General features: G+C 19.9%; 7 protein-coding genes across 17 annotated transcripts; 4 read left to right on the forward strand and 3 right to left on the reverse strand.

Moving 5' to 3' along the window:
• Nucleotides 1-45: 45 nt before the first annotated feature.
• bgm (acyl-CoA synthetase bubblegum family member 1) lies at nt 46-9449 on the reverse strand. Its single transcript, XM_086911822.1, has 13 exons — nt 9315-9449; nt 5484-5551; nt 4513-4561; nt 4239-4443; nt 4027-4161; nt 3349-3544; nt 3180-3281; nt 2940-3086; nt 2229-2704; nt 1554-1768; nt 892-1043; nt 690-815; nt 46-356 (listed from the first exon to the last, which is right to left on the reverse strand). The coding sequence occupies exons 2-13, from the start codon at nt 5544-5546 to the stop codon at nt 162-164; spliced, it is 2061 nt and encodes a 686-aa protein (XP_086767948.1). The 5' UTR covers nt 5547-5551; nt 9315-9449; the 3' UTR covers nt 46-161.
• Nucleotides 9450-10720: 1271 nt separating this feature from the next.
• Nucleotides 10721-12447, forward strand: LOC105736021 (uncharacterized). The gene has a single exon (XM_086911836.1). The coding sequence runs from the start codon at nt 10721-10723 to the stop codon at nt 10955-10957; it is 237 nt and encodes a 78-aa protein (XP_086767962.1). The 3' UTR covers nt 10958-12447.
• On the forward strand, nt 11180-12542 carry LOC100868808 (TIMELESS-interacting protein). The gene has a single exon (XM_012489124.3). It carries the CDS (start codon nt 11180-11182, stop codon nt 11969-11971), a length of 792 nt encoding a protein of 263 aa, XP_012344578.1. The 3' UTR covers nt 11972-12542.
• LOC100870393 (U6 snRNA-associated Sm-like protein LSm6) lies at nt 12439-13220 on the reverse strand. The gene is made up of 3 exons (XM_003695546.4): nt 12973-13220; nt 12695-12785; nt 12439-12613 (listed from the first exon to the last, which is right to left on the reverse strand). The coding sequence occupies exons 2-3, from the start codon at nt 12783-12785 to the stop codon at nt 12465-12467; spliced, it is 240 nt and encodes a 79-aa protein (XP_003695594.1). The 5' UTR covers nt 12973-13220; the 3' UTR covers nt 12439-12464.
• LOC100870155 (lysophosphatidylserine lipase ABHD12) lies at nt 13006-18112 on the forward strand. 9 transcript variants are annotated; one of them, XM_086911832.1, is made up of 11 exons: nt 13006-13063; nt 13884-13966; nt 15131-15213; nt 16215-16333; nt 16405-16510; nt 16577-16776; nt 16892-17027; nt 17101-17218; nt 17316-17477; nt 17557-17684; nt 17751-18112. In XM_086911832.1, the coding sequence occupies exons 3-11, from the start codon at nt 15143-15145 to the stop codon at nt 17788-17790; spliced, it is 1080 nt and encodes a 359-aa protein (XP_086767958.1). In that variant the 5' UTR covers nt 13006-13063; nt 13884-13966; nt 15131-15142; the 3' UTR covers nt 17791-18112. The 9 variants fall into 9 exon arrangements, with proteins under 9 accessions (XP_086767958.1, XP_086767954.1, XP_086767955.1 ...); XM_086911829.1 differs by lacking the exon at nt 13006-13063 and adding an exon at nt 13379-13517; XM_086911830.1 differs by lacking the exon at nt 13006-13063 and adding an exon at nt 13457-13694.
• A 256-nt stretch (nt 18113-18368) lies between these two features.
• Nucleotides 18369-22162, forward strand: TAF1C-like (TATA box-binding protein-associated factor RNA polymerase I subunit C-like). 3 transcript variants are annotated; one of them, XM_086911825.1, is made up of 13 exons: nt 18369-18554; nt 18624-18979; nt 19061-19162; nt 19249-19379; nt 19470-19560; nt 19630-19749; nt 19956-20154; nt 20222-20357; nt 20524-20744; nt 20832-21097; nt 21174-21347; nt 21449-21843; nt 21963-22162. In XM_086911825.1, exons 2-13 carry the CDS (start codon nt 18736-18738, stop codon nt 22062-22064), a joined length of 2181 nt encoding a protein of 726 aa, XP_086767951.1. In that variant the 5' UTR covers nt 18369-18554; nt 18624-18735; the 3' UTR covers nt 22065-22162. The 3 variants fall into 3 exon arrangements, with proteins under 3 accessions (XP_086767951.1, XP_086767952.1, XP_086767953.1); XM_086911827.1 differs by having other exon boundaries at nt 18371-18554; nt 18878-18979; XM_086911826.1 differs by lacking the exon at nt 21963-22162 and having other exon boundaries at nt 21449-21940.
• On the reverse strand, nt 21927-24332 carry LOC100870278 (mitochondrial import inner membrane translocase subunit TIM50-C). Its single transcript, XM_003695545.4, has 8 exons — nt 23826-24332; nt 23234-23574; nt 23047-23166; nt 22847-22954; nt 22632-22763; nt 22440-22563; nt 22259-22362; nt 21927-22161 (listed from the first exon to the last, which is right to left on the reverse strand). The coding sequence occupies exons 1-8, from the start codon at nt 23965-23967 to the stop codon at nt 22069-22071; spliced, it is 1164 nt and encodes a 387-aa protein (XP_003695593.1). The 5' UTR covers nt 23968-24332; the 3' UTR covers nt 21927-22068.
• Between the last annotated feature and the right edge of the window lie 1405 nt (nt 24333-25737).

Below are 25737 nucleotides of genomic sequence, written 5' to 3' on the forward strand. Positions count from 1 at the left end.
AATTAAGATAAATCTATACAATTGTAAATTGATATTATGCTAAAATATTGTTCTAATAAATTTTTTTTTTATTAATCGTATTTTAAATATTAAAGCATTTTATTTTAGAAATATTTTTTTTTCTTTTTAAATTATAATTTTCATATATATATATATATATATTATTTATACATGTCTTCTATCAAATTTTCATACATTTTATAAATAATATTTCTTTTAATTTTAAGTGTTGGTCCCAATTCTCCAGTAACAATTGAAAAATCGTGCGGCAAAATTTGGAATTTTTGTACTTTTTGTGCATGGCTTATTACTTTAGTATTTGCTCTTTTAATTGCTTTATCAATTTCTTCATATACCTATAAAAACATATGTTTATAAATAATTTGTTTTCTATTTGAAAAATTTTTTGTTATATGCAGGATAATATATTTGTAACATTCATTCAAAAGTCAAAAAAAATATAAAAGTATATAAAAAATATCAATTGAATGTTATTTAAATTATAAGTAATTGATTACTTGTTAATTAAATTACTTGTTTTATTTAATATGCATTCATTTTAATGTTATAAATTATTTAAAATTTCAATTAACATTTTTATATACCAATTTTTGTATTTATTAAATTTTATAAAATTAATTTTAAAAATATCTTACAAATTAATACATTGTATATATTAATAAACTTACAAATGGATCATGTGTTTTTAAAACTTCTGAAACTGTTTTTGATGTACTTCCAATAGATTGTAACCATTTTAAAGTATTTAAAGTAAAATTATCTTTTGGAGCACCAGTTTCAGCATTAATTTCAGTCTGAAAATAAAAATTATATAATTTAAAAAAATATAAATATTATCATATGTAGAAATTCAAAATATCTATATCTTACCTTTAGAGTAACTAACATAGTAAGATATTTTCGTTTATCTCCAATTAATAAAGCATTACTTAATACAGGTAGTTCAGCTAATACTAACTGTTCTATATAAATTGGTGGTATGTTTTCTCCTCCAGCAGTTATAATTAATTCTTTTATTCTTCCTATATTCAGTATATAATCATATATATAGATATATTAGATGATGTTATACAATATATAAAGATATATATATAAAACATATAGTATATATTGCTATATAGTATATATACTATATGTACAACATATATGCAGAATGTCTTACAATATATAATAAATATAAAATATCGAAATGAAAAATTCATATATTCTATTTGAAATTATTTATAAAATATTTGTAAAATGAGTTTTCTATTCTCTTATTTTGTATCTCATTATCTTCGCTTAACATGATTATTTATATTTCAACATATATTTGAAGATCTTGTTATTAATATAATTATCTGTTCAATTTTATATTCTATGAAAGTATATAATCAGATACAAAATGAATTAATTGAAAATTGATTATAAATCTCATAAACAAGATTAAGGACATAAGTTTATATAATCTCTTTTAATCATTTTTATTCAATTAATTTCTGAAATATTACTCATATGCAAGACTCTATATATATATGTATATAAATATATACCTGTAATATATAAAAATCCATCTGAATCAAATTTTCCTATATCGCCAGAATGTAACCAACCATCTGCATCCAATACTTCATTTGTCTTTTGAGGTTCATTTAAATATCCCATAAATATGTGTCTTCCATGCAAACAAATTTCTCCTTCACCATTACTATCTGGATTATACAATTTTGTGTTAAATCCACATGAAGGTCGACCAACACTATTTAATCTGAATAAAAAATAAATCAAGAAAAATCTATTAAATAAATCATGGAAATATAATTTTAAAAACAAAATGTTTTCATATTTAAATTAATTAATGTGAACATTTAAAAATATTGATAACATCGAAAAATATTTTAGATATAAGTTATATATATAAATAATTTTGAAGAGCACTTAATTTGATAAAAATATTTTTTTTTAGCGGATATCACATAAAACAAGAATCACATAAAGATTAGCTTTATGATTTAAAATAAAATCAAATATTTTTTTTTTATGTTTTGTAATTAATACTTTGTCGTAAATATTTTTTATACTTATAAAACAATTATATTAAAATATATGTTTCTTAAAATATTCAATTTTTATTTGAAGCTTTTTTCAGTAAAAAAAAACAAAAGTTTTAAAAATATTTATAATTATCGAAATTAAATTAAATATTCCATATAAAAATAAATATTTACTTAAAATTTAATGGTGTATTCAGAGTATGTGCACCACTGCATTCAGACATTCCATATACATCTAATATAGGAATATCTAAACTTAAAAAATATTGTTTAATTTCGGAACTTAATGGCGCTGCTGCACTAATACACAATTTACATCTATCCAAACCTAGTGCTGCTTTTATTTTATTAAAAACAAGATATTTAGCAATTATATAGCTCCAATGTTTGTGATCATTGCCATTCATTTTATTTATATTATAATAAAGAGCTTGTGATTTTGCCCAAGAAGCAATCCATGTTTTAATAAATCCATTGTTAGCTGCAACTGCTTGCATTTTTTCATAAATCTTTTCCCATACTCTTGGTACACCTACGAATGTGGTAGGTCGTGCCATAAGCAGAGTATTAATTAAACTACCTTTAAGTGCATTTTGGTCTGCGAAATATATTGTGCCAGCTATATATAACATGAAATATAAATCAACTACCTGGAATCATTTAATATATAATTATAATAATACTATACATTCAGAATCTCCATGCATTTCTCGAAATCACTCATATCAATAATTTACATAATAAATATTCATTTTATAAATTTATGTATTAAAAATTTTCATTTTTACAAATTAACATTAATTGTGAATGTGAAACTTTTTTGTTTTTCAATCATGTTGTAACAAATTGTCATTAATCATAACAATCATAAAAATTTATATTTACCTGTGCTGCAACATGAGAAAGTGGTAAATAACTAACTAAAGTTTCGCAACCTTCTTTCAATTCCAAACTATTACTCAAGCTTCGAACATTGGATAAAAAATTATCATGACTTATCATTACAGCTTTTGGATTTCCAACGGTACCTGACTGTAAAAAAATATTATAATTTCATTTTTTAATTTAATAATTTAAAAAACATTCTTTAATATTAAAATCTCATAAAAAATTAACTTTTCACACCGTGAAAACCAAAGTGCAGCATTCGTTCACTGCAATTGTTTTTAGAACTTCATTTAATTTGACATCAGACTCTGCTTCACCAATTTTTATTAAGTCATTCCACTAATAAATAAAAATTTTTATTAAATATATTTTAATAATAAATTTGATATCATATAAAATGACTTACACTTAAAATATCTTTTTGTTCTGGTTTGCCTTCGTATTGAACAATTACTTTCAAATGAGGAAGATTCTGCTTTATTTGTAATATTTTTTCTAATTGTTTTCTATTTTCAACAACTATTATATTTGCTTTACTGATTACAGCACAATGTTGACATGCTTCTGGATTATTTGTTGTATATATTCCAACTGCAAATCCTCTAAAAAAATTATAAACTAATATAATATAAAATATTATATTATATATTAATTATATATTTTATAAATATTTATTATATTATGTATAAATTTATTATAATTATATTATATGTAAATATAATTATATATTGCATAAAATATTTGAATAAAATATTGTTATAAATTTTTCCTTTTTCACATACAATATATAAAGGATTCAAAAGCTAATAAGTTTGAATTTATATGAATTCTCTTAAATTTAATTCAAGAATTTTTTTATTGTTTAAATTTTCAATTGACAAGTTAATTAAATTATTACTATGAAAATACTTATTCATTTAATTTGTTAAATTTTGAAAATTAATTTTAGAAATTTAAATAATAAGAAAATTTTTAATATATAAATTATTTTTAAAGAATGTGATTTATAATTAGATATATTATCCTTCTTATTCTTCATATATGTACATTTAATCTATTTAATATTCATATATGTAATATTTACCCTGCATATATTGCACCAAGATTTGCAAAAAGCCATTCTGGACTATTAAATCCTAAAATGCAAACTCCATGGTACCGTTCTAAACCCAATTTCAAAAAAGCCCTGGCTACAGTTTTCACTTGACTTTCATACTCACTAAAAATATATATTAGCAAAACAAGTAATCTATTTTAAATATTAAATATTTTTTTTTATTTCTGTAAAATGCTTACCTATATGTATATGTTTTTCTTATACCATTTTCATCAGGTCTTGCTACCAAAGCTAAATGATTAGAATATTTCTTAACTGTATTTGACATTAATCCAGGAATTGATATAGGCATTGAATTAACATCATCATTATTTAATTGTATTCGTACACATCCATTGTATTCTGTGGTCTTAAAGCTATCAGCAGGTAAAATTTGATCAGGTCCTATAAATAAAATAAGTGAAATAAATATGCTTTAAAACTCGTTAATTTTTTAAAAATTTGGATATTTACCATCGAGACCAGTTTCGCTGTAATGCATAAAATTTTTGTCCGTTATATCCTGCAAGATTAAAAATTCTAATTACTTTTTTTTCTTTCTTTTATTTTTTATTTTATTTTATTATATAAATATGAATTAGACGAACCTGTCGATATGTTTTTCCATATTAATTTTAATGACTTTGAAATATATTATAAAGAACATTATTTTATACAATTTTTTTCTTTATACATGACAACAGTCAATTTTAATTTTCGAGTTATTCGTAAAAAATTTTTGATATTACATTACTTAATTACATTAAATTTTGCCTGTGTATACGTTGTTTACGTTTTTAAGCGATCATTTCTTATCTCATTATATACATATTTTTTTAAGTTTTTTATATGAATAAAACATGATATATATTCTCAATTTAAATACATTATATATATTTAATTAATATATGGATACTTTATATACATTTTTTGTTATTCTTTAAATATATCATATATATATTATTTTAACATGGATAGATATTTTAGTATAATATAATCAAACTAATTTATGAAATGGAATAAATTTCATTTTAAATTATCTTTTATTGAATTTGTATTGATTAAATTAAAAATTTGGCTATTTATATTACAAAAAAAAATTATTCTAATTGTTTAAAGATTGAGAATTTCATCTTTTATTAATAATTTAATAAATAACTTAAAAGAATATATATATATGTAAATGACGTATCGCTGCATCAATGCATACATATAAGCAGAATTCAATATAAAAAAATTTTTATGAATAATTTGAAAATTAAAGTTGATTGTAAAAATTATGTATAATGAAAAAAATTTCTCCAAATGATGTCATAATTTTTTCAAGTTTTGAATTTATTAAAATCGAAGATGAGAGAAAAGAACATTGATAGATTTATGACGAATGATATTAGAAATAAATTTTCTAAAAAAATTATTTGATTTTTTTTTTTTAATTATCACACCTTTTCATTTATCGCAAAATCCTTTATTATTCCATTTGTTTGAATTGGCTGCATCGTCGTCATATTATCTAAAATAGTACAGTAAAACATAATATAGTAAGTTTTATACATAATTAAATAAAAATATTTAAAATTTAATTTGTTTTATAATAAATATTTTGGCATAAATAATAGTTTCGAATATGAATACAGTTAATATAAATTATAAATAATAATGATAATAATAATATATGTAATAATTTAATTTTTTTAATTTAATCTTATCTTAAATTTAATTATCTTAAACATTATATTTCATGAAATTTAATAATTATCATCTTATTTCAATATATTAACAATATCTTATATATTTGATACAATTAGTGATAAGCATATAAATAGGGAAATCTGAAATCGTCAATTTATTTACAATAATATAAATACAAATTTTAAATCTCAATCTTTTTTTCAGACATATTATGTGAAACTATTTATTAAGTTTTATACGTATATGTATTGGATATATTTAGTATATTTATATTAAATGAAAAATGTTGCATTTATATTACACATTAATGTATAAATTTATAAATAACATCTTATGATTTATTTCGTAATCATTTAAATTATAAACTCTCTACTAAATCTTTCTTAAGTCTTTAATAGTAATCTTTAAAATTAATTACGTGATACTTTGATATTTTTTTTCTTTTTAGTTAATTATTAAATTATGTAAAAATCTACTTATCATATCATATTGCATCATTATATTAGCATCCTTATATTGCGTCATCTTCATAAATATTTTCATAAATTATAAACTTACATAAATTTATATTTATATAAATTTATATTTATATTTATATATTTATATAAATTTTATTTTAATTTATTTCAAATGTATTGCATTGTTCTCTTGGATCATAATTTTAAAGATATATATATATAAAACTTGTTGACTTTTGATTAGATACAAATGAATAAGAATTAATTTTAATTTAATTTTATGAAAATAAACATATAAAATAAATTTTTTTTATTTAAAAATTAATTTTTAAAAAAATTGAATTTAAAAATTTAAAAATTATTTTTAATTAAAAAAATATGATTATCAATTATCTTGACCATAAATGTTGTTATTGAGCAATTTGATCTTTTAATACACTACTAAAAAACTTAATTTCGGAGATACATTATAAATTAGATAAAAGAATCGAAAGAAATTACATAAAAAAAAGTTATATAAAAAAAGTATAAATTTTATTGTTTTATAACAATATAATTGATTTATAAAAATTACTATAGAAATAATATAGAAATTTTTTAATAAAATGGAATCAATTTCAATCAATATGCCAACACAAATTAAAGATTTTTTAAATATATCCAAAATATATTATTGTATTCAAAAAATTTGTTTATATATATATTATTAAAGATTATTATAAAAATTTATAAAAAATTTATAAAAAACTAAAAAATAATAAAGAAAATGCAATAGCAATTATAAATACGTTTAAATAATATAATGAAATTAATTGACGCATTTATCATTGAATTATGCTACAATGTGATTATTATTTATCAGTCTTAAAAGACCGATATATTTAAGTTACAAAATATTAATTTAATAAATAATTTTTTTATATTCAATTCACTTTTCCATCTATTATTAGAATTTAAAATTAGTAAAATACTTTTACAGGTATCTTATTATTAAAAAAATAGAATTCTTACAGAATTTGTTTATTCTATAAGAAAACTATTAATGTAAGTTAATAACAAAATAATATTTTTTGGCACATTTAAACATTGAATATATTTTTTTTTTATTAACTGAATTGTTAACTGATTAATTAAATTGGTGAAACATTTCATATGTTACCTTGTCATCTATATTGGGATAAAAAAGGAATGGAAAAATATATTAATTAATAGTCACAGTAATTAAATAATTATTTTTTCGATTAGATCTTTTATAAAGAAAAAATAAAAAATTAAATTATGACATGATAATTTATTTCGGAAATCCAAGAATGAACATGCAAATAAAAGAGTCATTAGATGATAAACAGAAATCATATAAAATTGATATTTTACGATTATGTAACAAATAGTATTTTTCCATTAACAAATTAAATTACAAATTTAAGTTACTTTGAAAACAAATAAAACTTGAAAAAAACATCATATACATTTTAAAAAAAATATTATATATATCTTTACTTTCATTTATTACATAATTAAAATTAAAATATGAATTATTTGATTTAAAATATAAATACAGATTTTTTTTTATTTTTTTTTTATTTTTTTACTTATAATTTGATTTCAATATTAAATAAAATAATGAAATTTTGAATTTTTGTATAAATTGTTATAATTATTAATTTTAATTAAAAATTGATGAACTACATATAATAAAAAAAAAAATTATAATTTTTAAACTTATGAATGAATTTAAGACATAATAACAAAAAAAATGCAATATTATTGATAATTTTGTTATAGAAGTTTCTTTCTCTCATTTCCTTTCTTTTTGTACTGCTGAGAATAGTACCGTTAAATGTCAATGATTCGAAGATAGAAAGTGGGTCTATAGTTCGAATAATTTTTTTTTTAATTAAAAATTATAATCTATTTGATAATGAAAGAAATGAAAATAAAGATATAAATTTGAAACGATTAATGATAAAGAAATTTTGTTTTTTTTTCCTATTTTTAAATTATCTATAAATATAAATTATCGTTTTATATGGAATTATCATTTATGAAATTTTATTATTTAATTATTTTTAATAAATTTTTTTAATCCAATTATAGAATAATCCAATTTTAAAATCATTATATTTTTTATTTACTCGAAAAATATATATTTTATCAATATATTTTATATTTATAAGAATTTTATTATTAAAATTTTTATACATTTAAGTAAAGTTATTAACAAGATTAATAAACGTTTTATAAAAAAATTAAATATCAATTTTTTATCAATCAAAAATTCAGTCGATTTTTATTATAGTAAAATTTTTTTAAATAACTGTTCATAATTAAAATAAAAAATATTTTTATTTGAAAATTAAGAACATTTAATATGTTGACAATTATTTTTTACTGTTCTAAAAATCATTTCACTGTACTTTACATATAATATATGTATAAAGAAAACACATGAAATTGATATTTTATTAGTCATCATTTACAATCAATAGTTATTTTTTCATCTACATTGAAGTTTATAATTGGTCGATTCTTTAGATGCAACATATATAAAATTTAATGCATGATTTATATTATTATTAAAAAAATAAATAAATTTTTAAATTAATATAATTTTCTTCGTCATATTTAAATTCATATAAATTCTTTTAAATGTTTTAAAATTTTTATTTTATAATGTATATTAAATATTAAATTTTCTTACATTCTTTAATGAAGATGAAAAGTGGGGAATGAACTTAAGCCCGTTACTAGTGATCACGCCACATCGAAATCATATATTTGATATAAAAAAAAATCACGTAATAATGATAATTTTAATATATCACAAAATAATGAATATTATTTCGAATTCAATAAAATATAATCATTATATTTATTTGATTATTTATAATATATTAAATCAATTATTATTATTTAAAATCAGATTAATTCAGTTATATTCATTATAAAAATTATTCATATTATTCATATTATGTTATATTCATATTTATTATTATATTATTAATTATATTATTAATTATTACATTATTAATATATTAAATTTTTATATAAATATAATATTTGAAAATTTTATAAATAACATAAAAAACAATTTTATAGATAAAAATATTCAAATTTAAAACCTACCTTTCCTTCTTAAATGATGATTTTATAATTTTAAATTCACACAGTACAATTCAAAGTAGTCTTTGATTTCTTCTACTTGATAACTCCGTACTGTACAGACGTTGCTGTGATACTGATTAAACTCTGAGTTTGCCGCGCTAATCCATAGTCAACGATTGTTTGATATAGAATATCATACTTGAAACCAATAATTGCAATTCTTTTATTACGTAGCGATAATTTGCAAAAATTCAAATAAGTTACAGATATATGTATAAATAAATAAAAAATATAGATATATTTTTTAATATAGATATATATAAATATATATAAATTTATTTCTATAAATATGTGGGAATATATTTTCATTATTCATTATTCATTATTTATAAATCATTATTCTGAAATAATCATTTACAATATCAATATTTTAATAACATTATGAAATACACACAATGAAATGCAATAAATTATAAAATTATAATTTTTCAAATATATAAAAAATATCATTATAAAATATTTTTTTCCATTATTTAATTACAAATTTCATTAAATAAAATTAGTTTCCTTCGTTTACGAAAAATCATTTTTTGTGTCATTATGATCATCATCATGAATGTTGTCATAATATTTGTTTATGATTAATATATTCCAAATTTATAATTTAAATAATTAAATTTATAATAAAATTACCATTAAATAAAATACAATGATTTAAACAAGAGAAATATAAAATGAAAAATATCAAATTTAAATTTATTATTATTTTTTAACATTAATTGTAATATTCTAATATTAATGATAAAAACTGTTCATTATAATATATCTTTGTATTAAATTTATTCTATAAAAATCTTTAATACATTAATATATTTAAAAAATATAAAAGAAATTCAAAATCATTTAATAATTTGTTATAATAAAATAATATAAAAAATTTTTTAACATTCTTTTTAATTTAATTTTGCCATATATGAAATATATTATTTTTTATATATTATTTTCAAATAATTAAATTTAAATTTAATATATTTAAAATTTTAAATTTAAAATATATAATATATAGATATATATTCATAATATATATATGTTGGAAAATTGAAATTTTTATATAATAATTTTATATTTTTCTTAAATTAATTATTTTATTAATAAGTTTAATTTAAAAATATTATATAATTTGATATAAACTTACATTATATATCATAATTAACTTTAATTATTAAAAGTTAATATAAAAAATCAAGTTATCCACATGCGCAGAAGACAATAGTATACGCGCGCACACACACACACAAACACACACATATACGCGATAGTTCAATAGGTTAAAGAATTTTATTGTCACGCAAAAGATTATTAACTTATCATATAACCAAAATTAAATTGTGATAGTGAAACATAATAATTCAATTAAACAATCTACAATGCCAGGAACACCTATGAAAGAAAAGAATGATACATTACAAAAATTGCAAATAACGGAACGCCCTCCGATTACAAATTATGAACCCGTTGTGCGGGAAATAACACAAACTGATAAATTAAATAAAAAGTTATTGGTATCGCTTTTAGAAAGAATGAATAAATCTACTGGCGAATTCGATAAATTTATGGACAAAGGAAATAACAGTTGTGATTCTCAAAATGATAATGAATTTTAAATGTAAATGTGCATATTATAAAAGCTAACCTACATATATCATTAACCGGCAAAATTATCATTACAATTATATAATTATCAAAGAACGAATATTATTTAATAAGAGAAGAAAAGTTAGAGTTTTTTGCATTTAAATATTTATATTTAAGAATTTTCTAAAAAATTTAATATTAAACGAAGAATTAATATTTTGTATATAAAGTGGTAATACAACTTGTTGAATATGATGACGATATCGGATATTTCCGATTCCAATGAAAATGAACAAGACATAATAATTCAATACGAAAATCAAGAGTTAGAGGAAGATCAAGATATTATTCAACAAAGATCAGACTTGGAAAATGAAGAAAGTAAAGAAGAGAATATTGTAAAAAGAATTGATCCATCAACTTCATCTAAGAAACATATAGTAAGAAATCCTTTGCCTAAATTAAATACAGAACGTTTAAAGGGTCCTAAAGGAATTCATACTATTGAAAAATATTTTGAAGGCTTTAAATATTATGAAAAAGGATATGAAAAATTAGATTTGGATAGAATTATGAAAAGATTAGAACATTGGGGACATAGATTATTCCCTAAATTAGATTTTGATGATTTTCTTGAAAGATTAGAAAAATTAGGTACTAAAAAGGATCTTCAAGTATTTATAAAGAAATATAGACAAGATATGATCAATGAAGATATTGATATTATTAACCAGGACAATATAGATGCAGAAGAAAATAAAGAACAAGATGAACCTATTGATGAATTTGATTTATTAATTGCAGAACAAATAGAAAAACAAAAACAAGTTATGCAACAATCTTTTAATGTAGCTGCAACTAATAATGATGCATTTGATAAGTTATTATCAGAATCTAATACTGCAAACTCTTTGTTTACAACTAATACTTCTAGTTCTTCACAATTAAGTAATGAAGTAAAAGAACGTATAGAAAAAAATAGACAACAAGCTATCCAAAGAAGACTTGCAAAACTTAAAGAAATGCAAGAAAAAACTAAATAAAAAAATTTGAAAAAATTAGAATCTAATATAAATTCTTTATCTACAGTTAATATTTATAGAGTTATTATAGTTAATTCTTTGCAGTTCAATAATAAGATAAAAAAACATTTAAAAAGAAATTGGAAAAGCTATCCAAAAAAGATTGTAAAATTTAAAGAAATGCAAGAAAAAACTAAATAAAAAAAGCTTGAAGAAGTTAAAATTGCAAATTATCAGAAAATTGTAAATTATTATATTAAAAAATAAATAGTTTAAAAAATAATGGATCTAAGAATATAAATATTATAATATAACTTGTAAAAAAGTCATTAAGGAATTTTATATTCTTTAAATTTATATTGATGTAGCAATTAGAAAAAAAAATACATTATATTATAAAATACATGATCTTAAATACATTATTTATTATAAATTTTTGAAAAATACTTCTTAGATGTTTATGTAATGTGAAATAAATAAATATATCATAATATAAATTATATATTTATTTTACTTAAGTTCTACGTTTTTGTGTACTGATATATAATACATTATTACCACGAATAAATGCATCACCATATTTGTCTTTCAATTGGCCATTTACATATTCTTCTGTTTGTTCAAGTGCTATATTCATATAACCATCAAGACAAGCTAAAACACCTACAAAATAAAAATAACTTTTTAATTATTAAATTATACTTTAAGATACTTTATGTACACTGATATACATAAATACATTACCTCTATAATCTACACCACTATTTAATTTTACAACAACAGGACGTCCATGTATCTGTTGGATAAATTGAGATAATGCTTCTTTGCGACTCATCTGTGAATTTATATATATAAAAAATAAGTATTTATTTATATATTATTTTTTTTTCTTAAATGAGGTTAGAATAACGTTTTAAGATAATTTTATCATTTATAATTGTTATTGTTATGCATTTTTAATGTTTTTTAAACACTTTTTAAATTATATTTAAAATATTCTATTAAAAATTTTATAATTTTACCTTTTAATTTTACTAATTTATTTTTTGATACACAGTATCTAATAAATTTATACTATTGATGAGATTTAACGAATCGGTGATCGTAATAAATGTAGGTTTACAAGTAAATATAAATATTTATATCTATGATAGATAAAATATAAAATAAAAGGGTTTTTTTACTAAATGCATTTATATTAATTGAACATTATATTTTATTTATTTTAAAATAAATCAACCAATCTAATTGTAAATAATAACCATAAACTAAATTTTTATAGAATTTTATGAAACAAAATACTATTAAATTACTTTTTTATTTATTATAATTCATATATTTAATTATTATTAATATAACATTTAAATATTATTATTTATTTTTATATTCTACATTTTTTTTATATTCTATACAATTTTTATAAAATAAAAAAGATATATATTAATATTTAGAGAAACGATAGTTATATTCAACTTTAATATATTTCAAAGATTTTTATAGTATTATGTATAATTATTTGATTATATAGTCTATAAAACAAAAATTAAAAAACTTTATAGACTAAAACGTAACTGTTTAGTGATGTTTATTATAACTTTATTTTTATAATTATTTATTAAAATATATTTAAAGAAATTTTTGGAAAATAATAATTATTAATTTATAGAACTTATTAACTTATGTTTCATTATATTTTTATGTAATTAATGTGACATAGAGGACATTCCATATATCTTATATTTTTGTGAGATTATTTTATCATTAAATATGGTGGTATTAAAACGAAAAATTTGAATAATTTTCTTTTTGCAAGTTAAAATAAAAATGATTTTTAAAAATTTATTTTACTTTTTATACTACTTTCTATTATGAATAAATATATAAATTAGAATTATAATTAAAGCGTAATTACATAAATCTTTATACTTCATAGATAGAGATACGTTGTTTGCAGAAATTTCGCTAATTTACAATTACTATGGTACATTGGTTACCAAAAAAATGTTTTAAAAAGAGGTATTATTCTTAATTTTAATCATTTATTTTTATCTGATCATATAATTTTAATCTTAGATTTAATACATATACAATCGTATAAATTTACGAATTAATACTAACATTTTGATACATCAATTTAATTTAATTAATATTTTAAGTTGATTAAACTATCGATAAGTGTAATTATTTCCACTTTAAAAAAATTATTAAGTTATTAATTAAATTATTAATTATTTAAAAAAGTTTTAAACTTTTAAAATATTTATTTAGCTTATATTTTTTTCAAACGATATGAATGTCATAATATAATTTTTATTATTTTCAAATATATATTTTTTTTTACATCAATATTATATATAATTATTTATTTTTTTATTAGTTTGATTTGATGATTTATTTTTGGTTTTAATAAAAAAATTTTCAAAAATTATCCAATAAATTGTATATACTCTGATAAATCTAATTTAATTTAATTTTATTTAGCATGTAATATGAACTCATTGATTCTAATTTAAATATTTTAACATAATTTTTAATATATATATTTATTTATATAATATATATTATATTTATACATAAATTCAATCTTTTTTTATGTTATATTTTTAACACTGGATTCATGGGATGTAATGAAATAAAATAAAAATGATTACATTTAAAAAAAGTCCTAAAATAACAATATAAGAACAAGTAAGAATAATCAGAATGATTATATCTGACGTTTTATTGATTTATTTTAAAAAATGACAAAATTGTTAGATATTCATAAACTTTTGTTAATCAAAATAATATGCAGATTAATATTAAATCTTATATTTATATATTAATATTAAATCTTTAAAAATTTCAATTTTTGAAATCTTATAAATCAATGATTTCATAATTCATCTATATCTTTGATTAAATTTGCATTTTAATTTACATAGGTAATTTAATAATAGAAAATATTAAAATAATGTATATGAGAAAATTTTTAATTTTCTTTTAATATTAATAATAATTTACTGTAAAATATAATCTATGAATATAATGATATAAATATGGATATAATTATACTTTCATGCATGTTTAAACAAATGATACTATATTTATTATTACATCATTAATGTATATTAGTAGTTTATAATGACACATATAAATTACATTAATGGGGAACTTAAAAAAGCACCTTGTGTTTGATAGCTACTAACAAATATGCAGACAACTTATCTGCTATTAGCAGCAATATTACCTTTCGCCGCTCTTGATATTTGGTATACAAAAATGTAAGTCTCTTTGTTATAATCATAATACAACACATCTATCTTTTTTTTATTAGAATTAATAATTTTATAATATAACTTCTAAAATAAAGAAAATTCCTATTTCTTATTAAGAAAATGTCTTATTTAATATAATCTTATCTAATATAATTTTAAAATTTCTTATATATTTTTATCTTTCTTATAAAATATATATTTACTATAATAATATTTTTAAAATTTTATATATTTGAAGAAAGATAATTTTATTTTAATATACTAAGCACTTTGTATTAATATTTAATTATTAAATAATTTTAAAATATATTGTTTTTTTTTCATTATTAAATAATAATTAAAAAATTATTAAATATAATAATATATTATTTATTTTCTTAAATTACTTTTTAATATGAAATTTTAATAAATTTTTCATTTTAATCTTTTATGTTAGTATTGAATAAATATGAATTTCTTAAAGATTATTTTATAAAATAAATACAATATTTTTTTTGAGTTTTATTTAATTTGACTAAATTTCAAATAATAAAAAATGTAATAATTATTATTTAAATTGTAGATATAATTTTTATGCAATTTTATTCTTTATTTAAATTGTAATATTAAATTTTTATAAAATTAAAAAGATATAATGTTTTTATAATGAGAGATTTTTATCATTATTGTTTTATTTATGTTATATATATATATATTTATTTATTTGTATAAATATATTTTATTTTTATATCTTTTATTTTATTTGTATATTTATTTATTTAATTATTTATTTATAACTAAGAGTTATAAATTATAATTATTTATTATAACTAATATTTAAAAAAAAAGATTATGATTGGAAAATAAAATTCAAATAAATATACTAATATAATATATAGTATAAATTATGGAATTTATTTTAAAATTATTTTATTTTTTTAAAAATATTACTAAATTATTACTAAATAAATATACGTACTAAAGTATAATTATTTATTTATAATAATAGTAAAATATATTTATTGCAGATATTTATTTTGGATTATGAAGGTATCGATATTTACATATCTTGTTATATTTGGACTTTTACCTATTATATTTCATTATTCTTATGCTTTTCAAAAAAAGATTCTTTTCTTAAATTTTGGTAAGTAAAATTTATTTATACAGATTATTGATAAACTTATTTATATACTTATATATGTGATATATTTTTAGTGCAATGGCCACTTAATGTAGATTTTTCAAAACCAGAATCAGTTGGAATGAAAGGAACAAGAAATTTTTATTTAAAAACTGATGAACAAGTGAAAATAGGATTATGGTTGATAATTGATAAATAAATATATATTTTCAATATATTTAAATTAAATACATATTATTTTTTTAGGCAAATACTACCTCAATCCTTATTAAATGATTCCACTATTACAACTGCTAATGATTATGAAGCTGTATTAAAAAATGCTAAACAACCTATTTTTCTTTATATGCATGGTAATAGTGGTAATAGAGCAAGTAGCCATCGTTTAGAATTATATAAACTTTTTCAGAATTTAGATTATCATGTTATATGTTTTGATTACAGAGGTAAGATTAAAATATATGTTATAATATAAATGTTATAATTGTAAAAAAAAATTCATATGAAAATTTTATGTAAACAATTGTCAAATATTTTTGATTGCAATGTTTTTTAATATAGGCTATGGTGATAGTGAAGAAGCAGAACTTTCTGAAATGGGGGTAGTTAATGATAGTAAATATGTACTTGAATGGCTATTAAAAATAGTAAATGGTACAACTCCTGTTTTTGTATGGGGACATTCATTAGGAACTGGGTATAAATTTATATTTATATAAAGTGATAAAATTAATGATAAAATTAAAACTTAGATTTTTATTATATTATAGAGTATCTACTCATGTATTGGCATTATTAGCAATAAAAAAAGTTCAACCTGCAGGTTTGTTCTTAGAATCACCATTTAATAATATAGCAGATGAATTAAGTGAACATCCTTTAGCACAGGTACTATTAAAAATAATAATTTCAAAAACATGGTTCCTCTATATTTATTTAAAATCAATTTAAAATTCTAATTTAAAAATTTTTAATTTGTTTTTAGATATTTAAACATTTACCATGGTTCCATTGGATAATTGTTGAACCATTTTATGATAACTTTCTTCGTTTTGAATCTGATAAACATGTAGAAAAAATTCAATGTCCTATTATGATATTGCATGCAGAAGATGATAATATCATTCCATTTGCTTTAGGTGAAAAGGTACAAATATGTTTCTTTTTTATAAAATTTCATAAAAAAAGATTTCCAATTGAAACTATAAAAAATTTGCTTTTTTTAGTTGTTTAAAGCGGCAATAAATTATCATGGAAATAATACAAATAGCATTCAAATGACAAGAATTGATGCATTATATGGCCTTGGACATAAATATATATGTCGTTATAAAAATTTACCTAATGTAATCAAGTAAGTATTAACTATTAATGTAATTTTATTATAAAGTTTATTAATAATTTTTATAATTTTTTCCAGATCATTTGTAGCTAAAGCACATAAAAATCAGACTGAGTAAATTATATTTAAATGTCAATACTTTTATATAAATATTTTTTTGTATTGCACATATTCAATAATTATATCAATTTTATTGACATGTATAAAATTTATTTATTGCATAATTATATTTTATTTTTTATTAAATAGTTCGCTACTTATAATATCCTGTAAAGTACAATAAAATTTATCATCAAACAATTATTAAAAATGTAATGAATTTATGTTTGAAATAAAATTGAATGATTAATTGAAATTCTATTGTGCAGTTTAAAATTAAAAAAAAGTATATTGGTATTTTTTAAGTGTATTGCATTTATTAAATAAAAAATAAAATAAGATATCATTAATCTTAAAAATCCTATCAAAAATCTTAAACTAAATTCGAAATATAAAACTCATTATAGATAACTATATTATATATATTAAAAATTACGATTTTTATATCTTATTAAATTTTTTTTTAATATTTATAGAATTTGTTTTTTTTTTTATAAAATTTATATTTTTATAAAATTATATTATAAAGATAATTGTAACTAAAAAATTATTAATTATAATTTATAGAATGTAGAGGGCGTTGCAATAGATTTTTCTATAGGTAAATATTCGATACGGATATACATTAATGTAGTTTTATATTCTATGATAATTTTGAAAACACGTGTATATGTTGTTATAAACATGTTTTTTTTATCAATATTTCTGATATTAACAATATTGATTAATATTGTAATTAGTAAACAGTATATTGAAAATATGAAATATATTGATAAATGAAATGTTAGTAAAAAAAAGGAAATTTTATTTTATTTATTTTGTATTATTATTACAAAATAATTCTTTTTTTAGATTAATAAATTACTTATAAAGAAAGAAATGTAACAAAAAATATATATATAAACAAAGAATTTCTAAAATTTTTAAATATAATAAACATTGCTAATTATAAGGAATAATAAAAATGGAGGAGCAAAGTATTTTAACATCAAAATCATATAAACGTGCAGAAACAAATTTGAAAGATAAATTAAAATTAGCATTTTTAAAACGTTATCCTCATTATTTAGTACCTGGATATAATTTACATACTAATTTTTTTGTAGATGATTCTGATTTAGAAAATGTTATAGAACAATATCAAGAATATCCTTATCATTGTGATTTACCAAAACCTTTATTGCCACCTGCCAAATTACCTCGAAATGGTAAATATATTGAATTAATTAATAATTTAAAAGATATATTTTTATAATAAATATTATAATTTATATATATAAATTATATAGTATTGAATGAAGAAGATCCTACATTAGAATTAGTCATTCTTAAGAATTATATGAATAAGGATATAGAAAGAATGAAACATTATTATTTGAAACACGAAAAAGGTAAATCTAATAATAAATATAAAATTTTATAAAAAAAATTATATTTATAATAACAATTTTTAGATTATAATAATAAAATTTTTTAGATTTAAAATTGATATACAAGAAAGATATAAAATGGAATCATATGAAAGATGTAATTACTGCTAAAATACCTAAATATATTGCAGATTTAGCACAAATTATTGATAAAGATCCAGATCCTTATTTTAAAGGAGTAAGATAAAAATTAATGCTTTAATTCTTTTTGTAATAAAACTATTAAAATTTTATAATACAAAATCAAATTTATGTAATTTTTTTTTAGGCTTATAATTGGTATTACACTGGTGGATCTATGAACCATGTAAATTTACATAATAAGGACATTTTACTTTTTCCATTTATGGGAGAATTAGGTATTATTATTATTATTATAAAAATATTTCTTCATAATTTAGCAATATAATTTTTTAATTTATTTCTAGTAAGTACACCTCTTGATAATATAGAAGAGTTTTTATGGAAACCTTTATTGGAAAAAGCAGCTAAATGTGAACTCGGTGGTTCATTGTATGAATTAAAACATAATGTTAATGTTGATATTTGTAAGTAACATATATTTAAAGTTATTTTAAAATAGAAAAATAATATTAATAATATATATATATATATATCATTATTGTGGAGATATATAATATATGATATGATATATGATATGATATTAATGTATAAATTTTAGAATATATTTATATATATTATTACTATATAAAATTTTTATTATAAAATTAATAATTTGTAATTCATATTTTAGGTATGATTTTAGGTAGATATAAACAGCATTGTAATTTTTATATATTATCTGAACGTGATAATAAGTGTAATCTTACAGAAGTACATACACAAATATCAAAAATACCTTATATTAGTGCAGATTTAAATCCTCTTAATGCAAATCAATATTGTTTAGTTGATGTTGATAGATGTGTGACATTATGGGATATGACTAAAATGTAAATATTGTAAATATACATGTTTCTATGATTGAAAAATTTATATATATATTTTTTAATTTTATAGGAAATCAACAAACTCTAGTACTATATTGAACACTACTTTATTAGATGATTCATGGAGTAGTATAAAATTTCAATCTATAGATCCTAATGTTCTTTTATTTATAGATCGATGCTGCCTACATTATCTTGATATTCGCGTAAGAATACAAATATTAATTATTTTTTAATATTCTGTCTATATTATTATTATTATTATTAATATAAATATATTATAAATATATTATAAATATATATTATTATTAATGTAATACTTAGTTAATAATAAAATTATTTAATTAATGATATATTAATTTTATGTAACAGGTTCCATTTGATCGACCAACATTAACAATATGTCCAAAATTGTATTTAGAAAAATGTGAATATCTTTCATTAGATTGTGCTAGTAAAAATAATTTTTGTAGATATATAGGAACTTATCATAGTGTTTTAATGTGTGATAATCGTTCTCCACAAAAAAGTGTTCAACAAAAATGGATTCATCAATTTAAAGGTCCACCACTTATTGGTTCTGTAATAAATAGGTAAAAGAAAATTAAATAAACTATTCATATATAATTATTCATAATATAAATATATTTAAATATGTAATAATAAATTTATGCTTTTAGAGAAGATAAAGAATTTGTTGTTTTATCTAGTCAAATTGCTGGTGAAACTACAATTATTGTAAATACTTGGACAACTAATGAAATTTCACATTCATATAATTATCCATATACTCCTCCTCATATTAAAGAGACATTAAATGAATCTCAAATACAAGGAATGTGTTTAAATCCATATTTGAGAGATAGATTTGAATTATCAAATACTGGTTCTTTTATTATTAAAGATATTAATCAGAATATATTTTTATTTCTTCAAAATTCTATTGGTACATATTTAATATTTATTTTTATGCTTTATTATATTTCACTAATTAAAAATTTTAATGAAAATATGTTTTTTAGGAGATATATATTATCAATGCTTAACACATGATACTGCATTAGACAAATATTCATTTATTAATGGTAAATCATGCTGTTTATTAAATGCTTGGGAAAATGCAGTATCTGCACAAATAGATACTATAGTACCTCTTACAATATCTAATAAGTTAAATGTGGAACATTTTTTAAAGAGTAAATAAATAATAATTTTTTCATCCTAAAAAGATTAAAAATTATATAGATTTATTTAAATTGAATATTATATATATACATATATAATTTTAATTTAATAGGTTTTACAAATAAAAAATTACAATTGAAAAATCATAAACGTAATTCAATTAATTGTTTTGAACCAAGTTGGAAACAATCCTTTGAGAAATTAAATACTTATATGGATATATTGGCACCTGAACTTTTAGCTATGTGGGAAATATGTGAGGAAGTTCCATTACCTTTAACAACAGCACCTCATCAAAAAGTTTTAAGTTGGTTAGAATCTGCAGATCCAAAAGCACCAATTTTATCACAAGAAGAAATGGAGAATATATCAATGCCAAATACACAAGAATTAATAAGTGTATCTCAAGAAATAACTTATTTGGATGACAGTAATACATTACAAGATCTTTTACCAAAAGTTAAAACTACACATTCAAAAAAAGGAAATATACGAAAAAAACGGAAGGTATGAATACTTAAAGAATTTAATAATTGTATATATAATAAAGATAAAATTATATTTTCTTAATAAAATAATAAAATTAAATATTTCGACATATGAATTACTTGTTTATTTATTTATAGCAAAAATTATACAATAATTACACAATATGTATCGACAAAATGAACGAATATGTTAATGATAATTTACAAATTTTTGTATTTTACAACATTGCATTTTTTTAATGATTTAGCGATTCCAATGAAATGTTGGTTTCCATTTTGATGTAAGTACCTTACTACTTTCTTGCTGTGCTTTATTTTCCTCTTCTTCTATTTGCATCTAGGTAAATTTTATAAATAATAAGAATTAAATTTAATATAATATAATGATATAATATTTATAGTTAATTTTATAGTCAATATAATATAATTATTACCAAAAATTTTCGTTGGTTTTCTCTAAAAACTTGTAATGGATTATCAAATTGTCTATAATAATTAAGAACTTCTCGTACATCTTCCACATTTGTTGCTAATATAGCTACAGGATAAGAATAAATAAAATAAATAATTATACATGTATATAATTTATAATAATTAATATAAAAAAACACATACTTTTAAGGAATGCAGCTAAATCGTATAGCGTTGTATCATCATCGTTTCCAATCCATTGTGGTAATTGTAAAGTATTCTCAGGATGAAATTTTGTACTTTTTGGATTCCAATCAACTACTATAACCTAATAATATAATGAATAAAATATATATAACAAATTTTTCTTTATTAAGATAAAAATTCTATACTTACTTTACTAAGATCACGATTAAGAGCATTTAAATCTTTAACATGGTGACCATCTACAAAACGTGTTGTATCCCTTACTAATCTGTACATGATATAACCATTAGGATCCAAAATATCCAAGATAGGAAAAACAGTCTATAAAAGTCATATTAAATATATATATATAAATGATATATGAAAATAATAAATAAAATAATTTTGACAATTTATTCAATTACCATTCCTTGTTCTGCTGTATAAACTACAATTTCAAATTGTGGTGGAGCTATAGCCTCTAGAAATTGATCCACACCAGGCCTCTTTTTAAATCTCCAACCAGTTTCATACTAAGATAATAATAAAAATAAATATTCATAAAATTTTTATGAATAAAAATATATTAAAAAAAAAAAAAAAAAAAAAAAAAAAAGCTACTTACTGTCCAATCAGGATGTACTAATACATCTGTCAATTCTAGCACCAAAGTATAAGGGGGTTGAATATAAGGATATTTGAGTGGATCTGGAAGTAATTTATTTCTACTAGGTTCTTGAACCATCTAAAAAACATATATTTCAATTACAATTAAAATATGTGCTTTTAATTTTATTTTAAACTTTTGATACCTTAGTATAATAATTAAATTCCCTTTTAAGCATTTTATATATTCTTTCATAAAATGGTAAATTTGAAAATTCATCTTCGATAACATTTCCATGTTCATCATATTTAGCCTTTGTTAAATTATATATTACATAAGACAGTCCAACAGTGGTAAATACTCCCAAGAATGCAAAACTATATTTAAGCACTCTTTGTGATTGTTCTCGTTTTTCTTTTTCTTCTGCTTCTTCTTTTGCTTCTTCTTCTAACTTTTTATTATCTAATCCATCTTGCGTTAAAGATTGCACAGTTCCTCCAGACGATTGAATATTTGTCAGACTACCTGTTATTTTTGGTCTATGTGCTATAAAAGAAAAATAATAAACAATTATTATTTATTATATATTATTTATTTTTTTTTTAAATATTTTTTTATTGTATAGAAACTGAAAATTTGAAAACAAATTATTTACATAATATTAATGTATTATTTATTTAAAAAATTAATAAAGATTTATTTCATTCATATATCATTGAAAAAATTTCACAATAAACAACATGCAGCTAGCGCGTGTTTCGGTTTATAATAAGGTTATATTTTTTGTATTTACTTACCTTCAGTGTTATAATAATGTCTTTGCGCCATTTGAACAACTGATATTCGAGCGATCGGTAGACGAAGTGCTGAGTATATCGTTGTTGTATTTGCATTGTATATTTTGTATAAATGTCGTATACTTTTTGTCGCAAATGCCATTACTTTAAACAAATCATGAGCTTTCTGGCAGATGTACGCAAAGAGCTCGTGTTCGTATTTTCTGATATGTTAGACAGAGTCGATGTTTTAGAAATCTAGTTTTCCAACATATCTAAAGGCAGTTTACAAGAAGTTAAAATCACAGATCGTTTGTAATATATAGAGTGTTAATATATTCGTGAGATAACTTTGGAGGATTGATTATAGGGGCCAAAAAACACAAAAGTTGATATACAAAAACATTGGTTGAGACTTATTTAGTAAATTATAAGCAATTGAAGATTGTAGATGAAGCGAGATACAGATAGAATGAGATAGCTCTTTTTCCACTGTCGCGTCATTTCGTTCTATTTCCGCCTCACTTCATCTAATACAAACTTAAATTGCTTATATTTTAACAAATAAGTCTTAATCGATATTTTTACATATCAATATTTGTATTTATTTTGATTTCTACTCGATTCTTCAAAACTGTTTCATAAATATATTATATTTATATATCCAGAAAGAAATTTTTTTATAGTTACATGAATATGATATCAAATTCAAATTTTATATAATATAATATATTGAATTATTAAGATTAATAATATCTACTTTTTTCTTATTATGTCATTTTCTTTACTTTTTTATTATATTTTGCTTATTACGTTATAGTAATATTCAGTTTTAAATTAAGTTAATAAATATTCAAAGTGATATTTAAAATTATTTAAAATTTGTATAGCGATACAATAGCAATTTCACAATTTTTTTTCATATAGTTTTAATTATTCGTAAATATTATTACAGATTAAATAACAATGGTTTAATTGTCCGAAACAAAATTATCTCAACGTGTGATGCAACATCTGAAGCTTGATTTAATCAACTTGAGGAAGTTTGCTAGTGGACGGTAGTTGTCAGGTCAGTATATGCATTCTATACTAGCCAGGGGAATTTTGTGGACATCGCGTGGTCAACCACTCTAATATTAATAGGTCGGGTATGAAATTTGCTTAATCATGACTAACGGGATGACCCAATGGAATGACAATAATTTGCCAGTGTTCACTCACCGCGTCAATCTCGAATAACGATCGCCAACGAAATTGGGACCATTGTTAAGTGATGTATTATCGATAAAAAATATTAATCATTGCGCCTCCATTTATTTATTTTTCTAAATACGTTCCTAATAATATCGAACCTCTTTTAACAATGGTTGCATTTCTGTCAGGCTTGGAACATATAATCGTTTGAAAAATAAAAAAAAGAAAAAAGCAAATAGGGTCCTCACGACTAAGGGACGAATTTATCGCTGAATTTTTCCAGGATTTCCCAGGACAACGCTTAAATTTTTGTCCCCGCAATACATAAACCGTACGCGCGGGATGAACCCGTCTGCTGCTTGTGTCAGCTGCTGTTAGGACCGTAATGAGAGGTGCCATAATGTTAACGGCCGAACGCATACATTCAAGCAATTACGTCGCTCCAACTAATTTCTGTCCCTGGGCAAACTTGAGGAATTCCATGTGGCACGAGTAGAGACGCGCGGGCGTGTAAGGGATTGCAAACGGGGGGCGGAGGTTGCCGAGGAAGAGGCGGAAGTTACTGCTGACCATTTCGTTGGATCTACCCGCGTTTTCACCGCTCGCTTATACACACGGTCGCGTAGCCCCTCTACACATTGTGCGAGAAGCGTACAAATACAAAAGCGATTCGCCCTTTAGCGAGACGGAGTTACGAATGCAGCCGAGAGGGTTGTTTGTCAAGAGAATTTTCAGCGGT

The sequence above is a fragment of the Apis florea genome, unplaced genomic scaffold (assembly GCF_048593485.1).
Source record: "Apis florea isolate Af1SG1 unplaced genomic scaffold, ASM4859348v1 contig_3367_pilon, whole genome shotgun sequence".
Taxonomy (NCBI): Eukaryota; Metazoa; Arthropoda; class Insecta; order Hymenoptera; family Apidae; genus Apis; species Apis florea.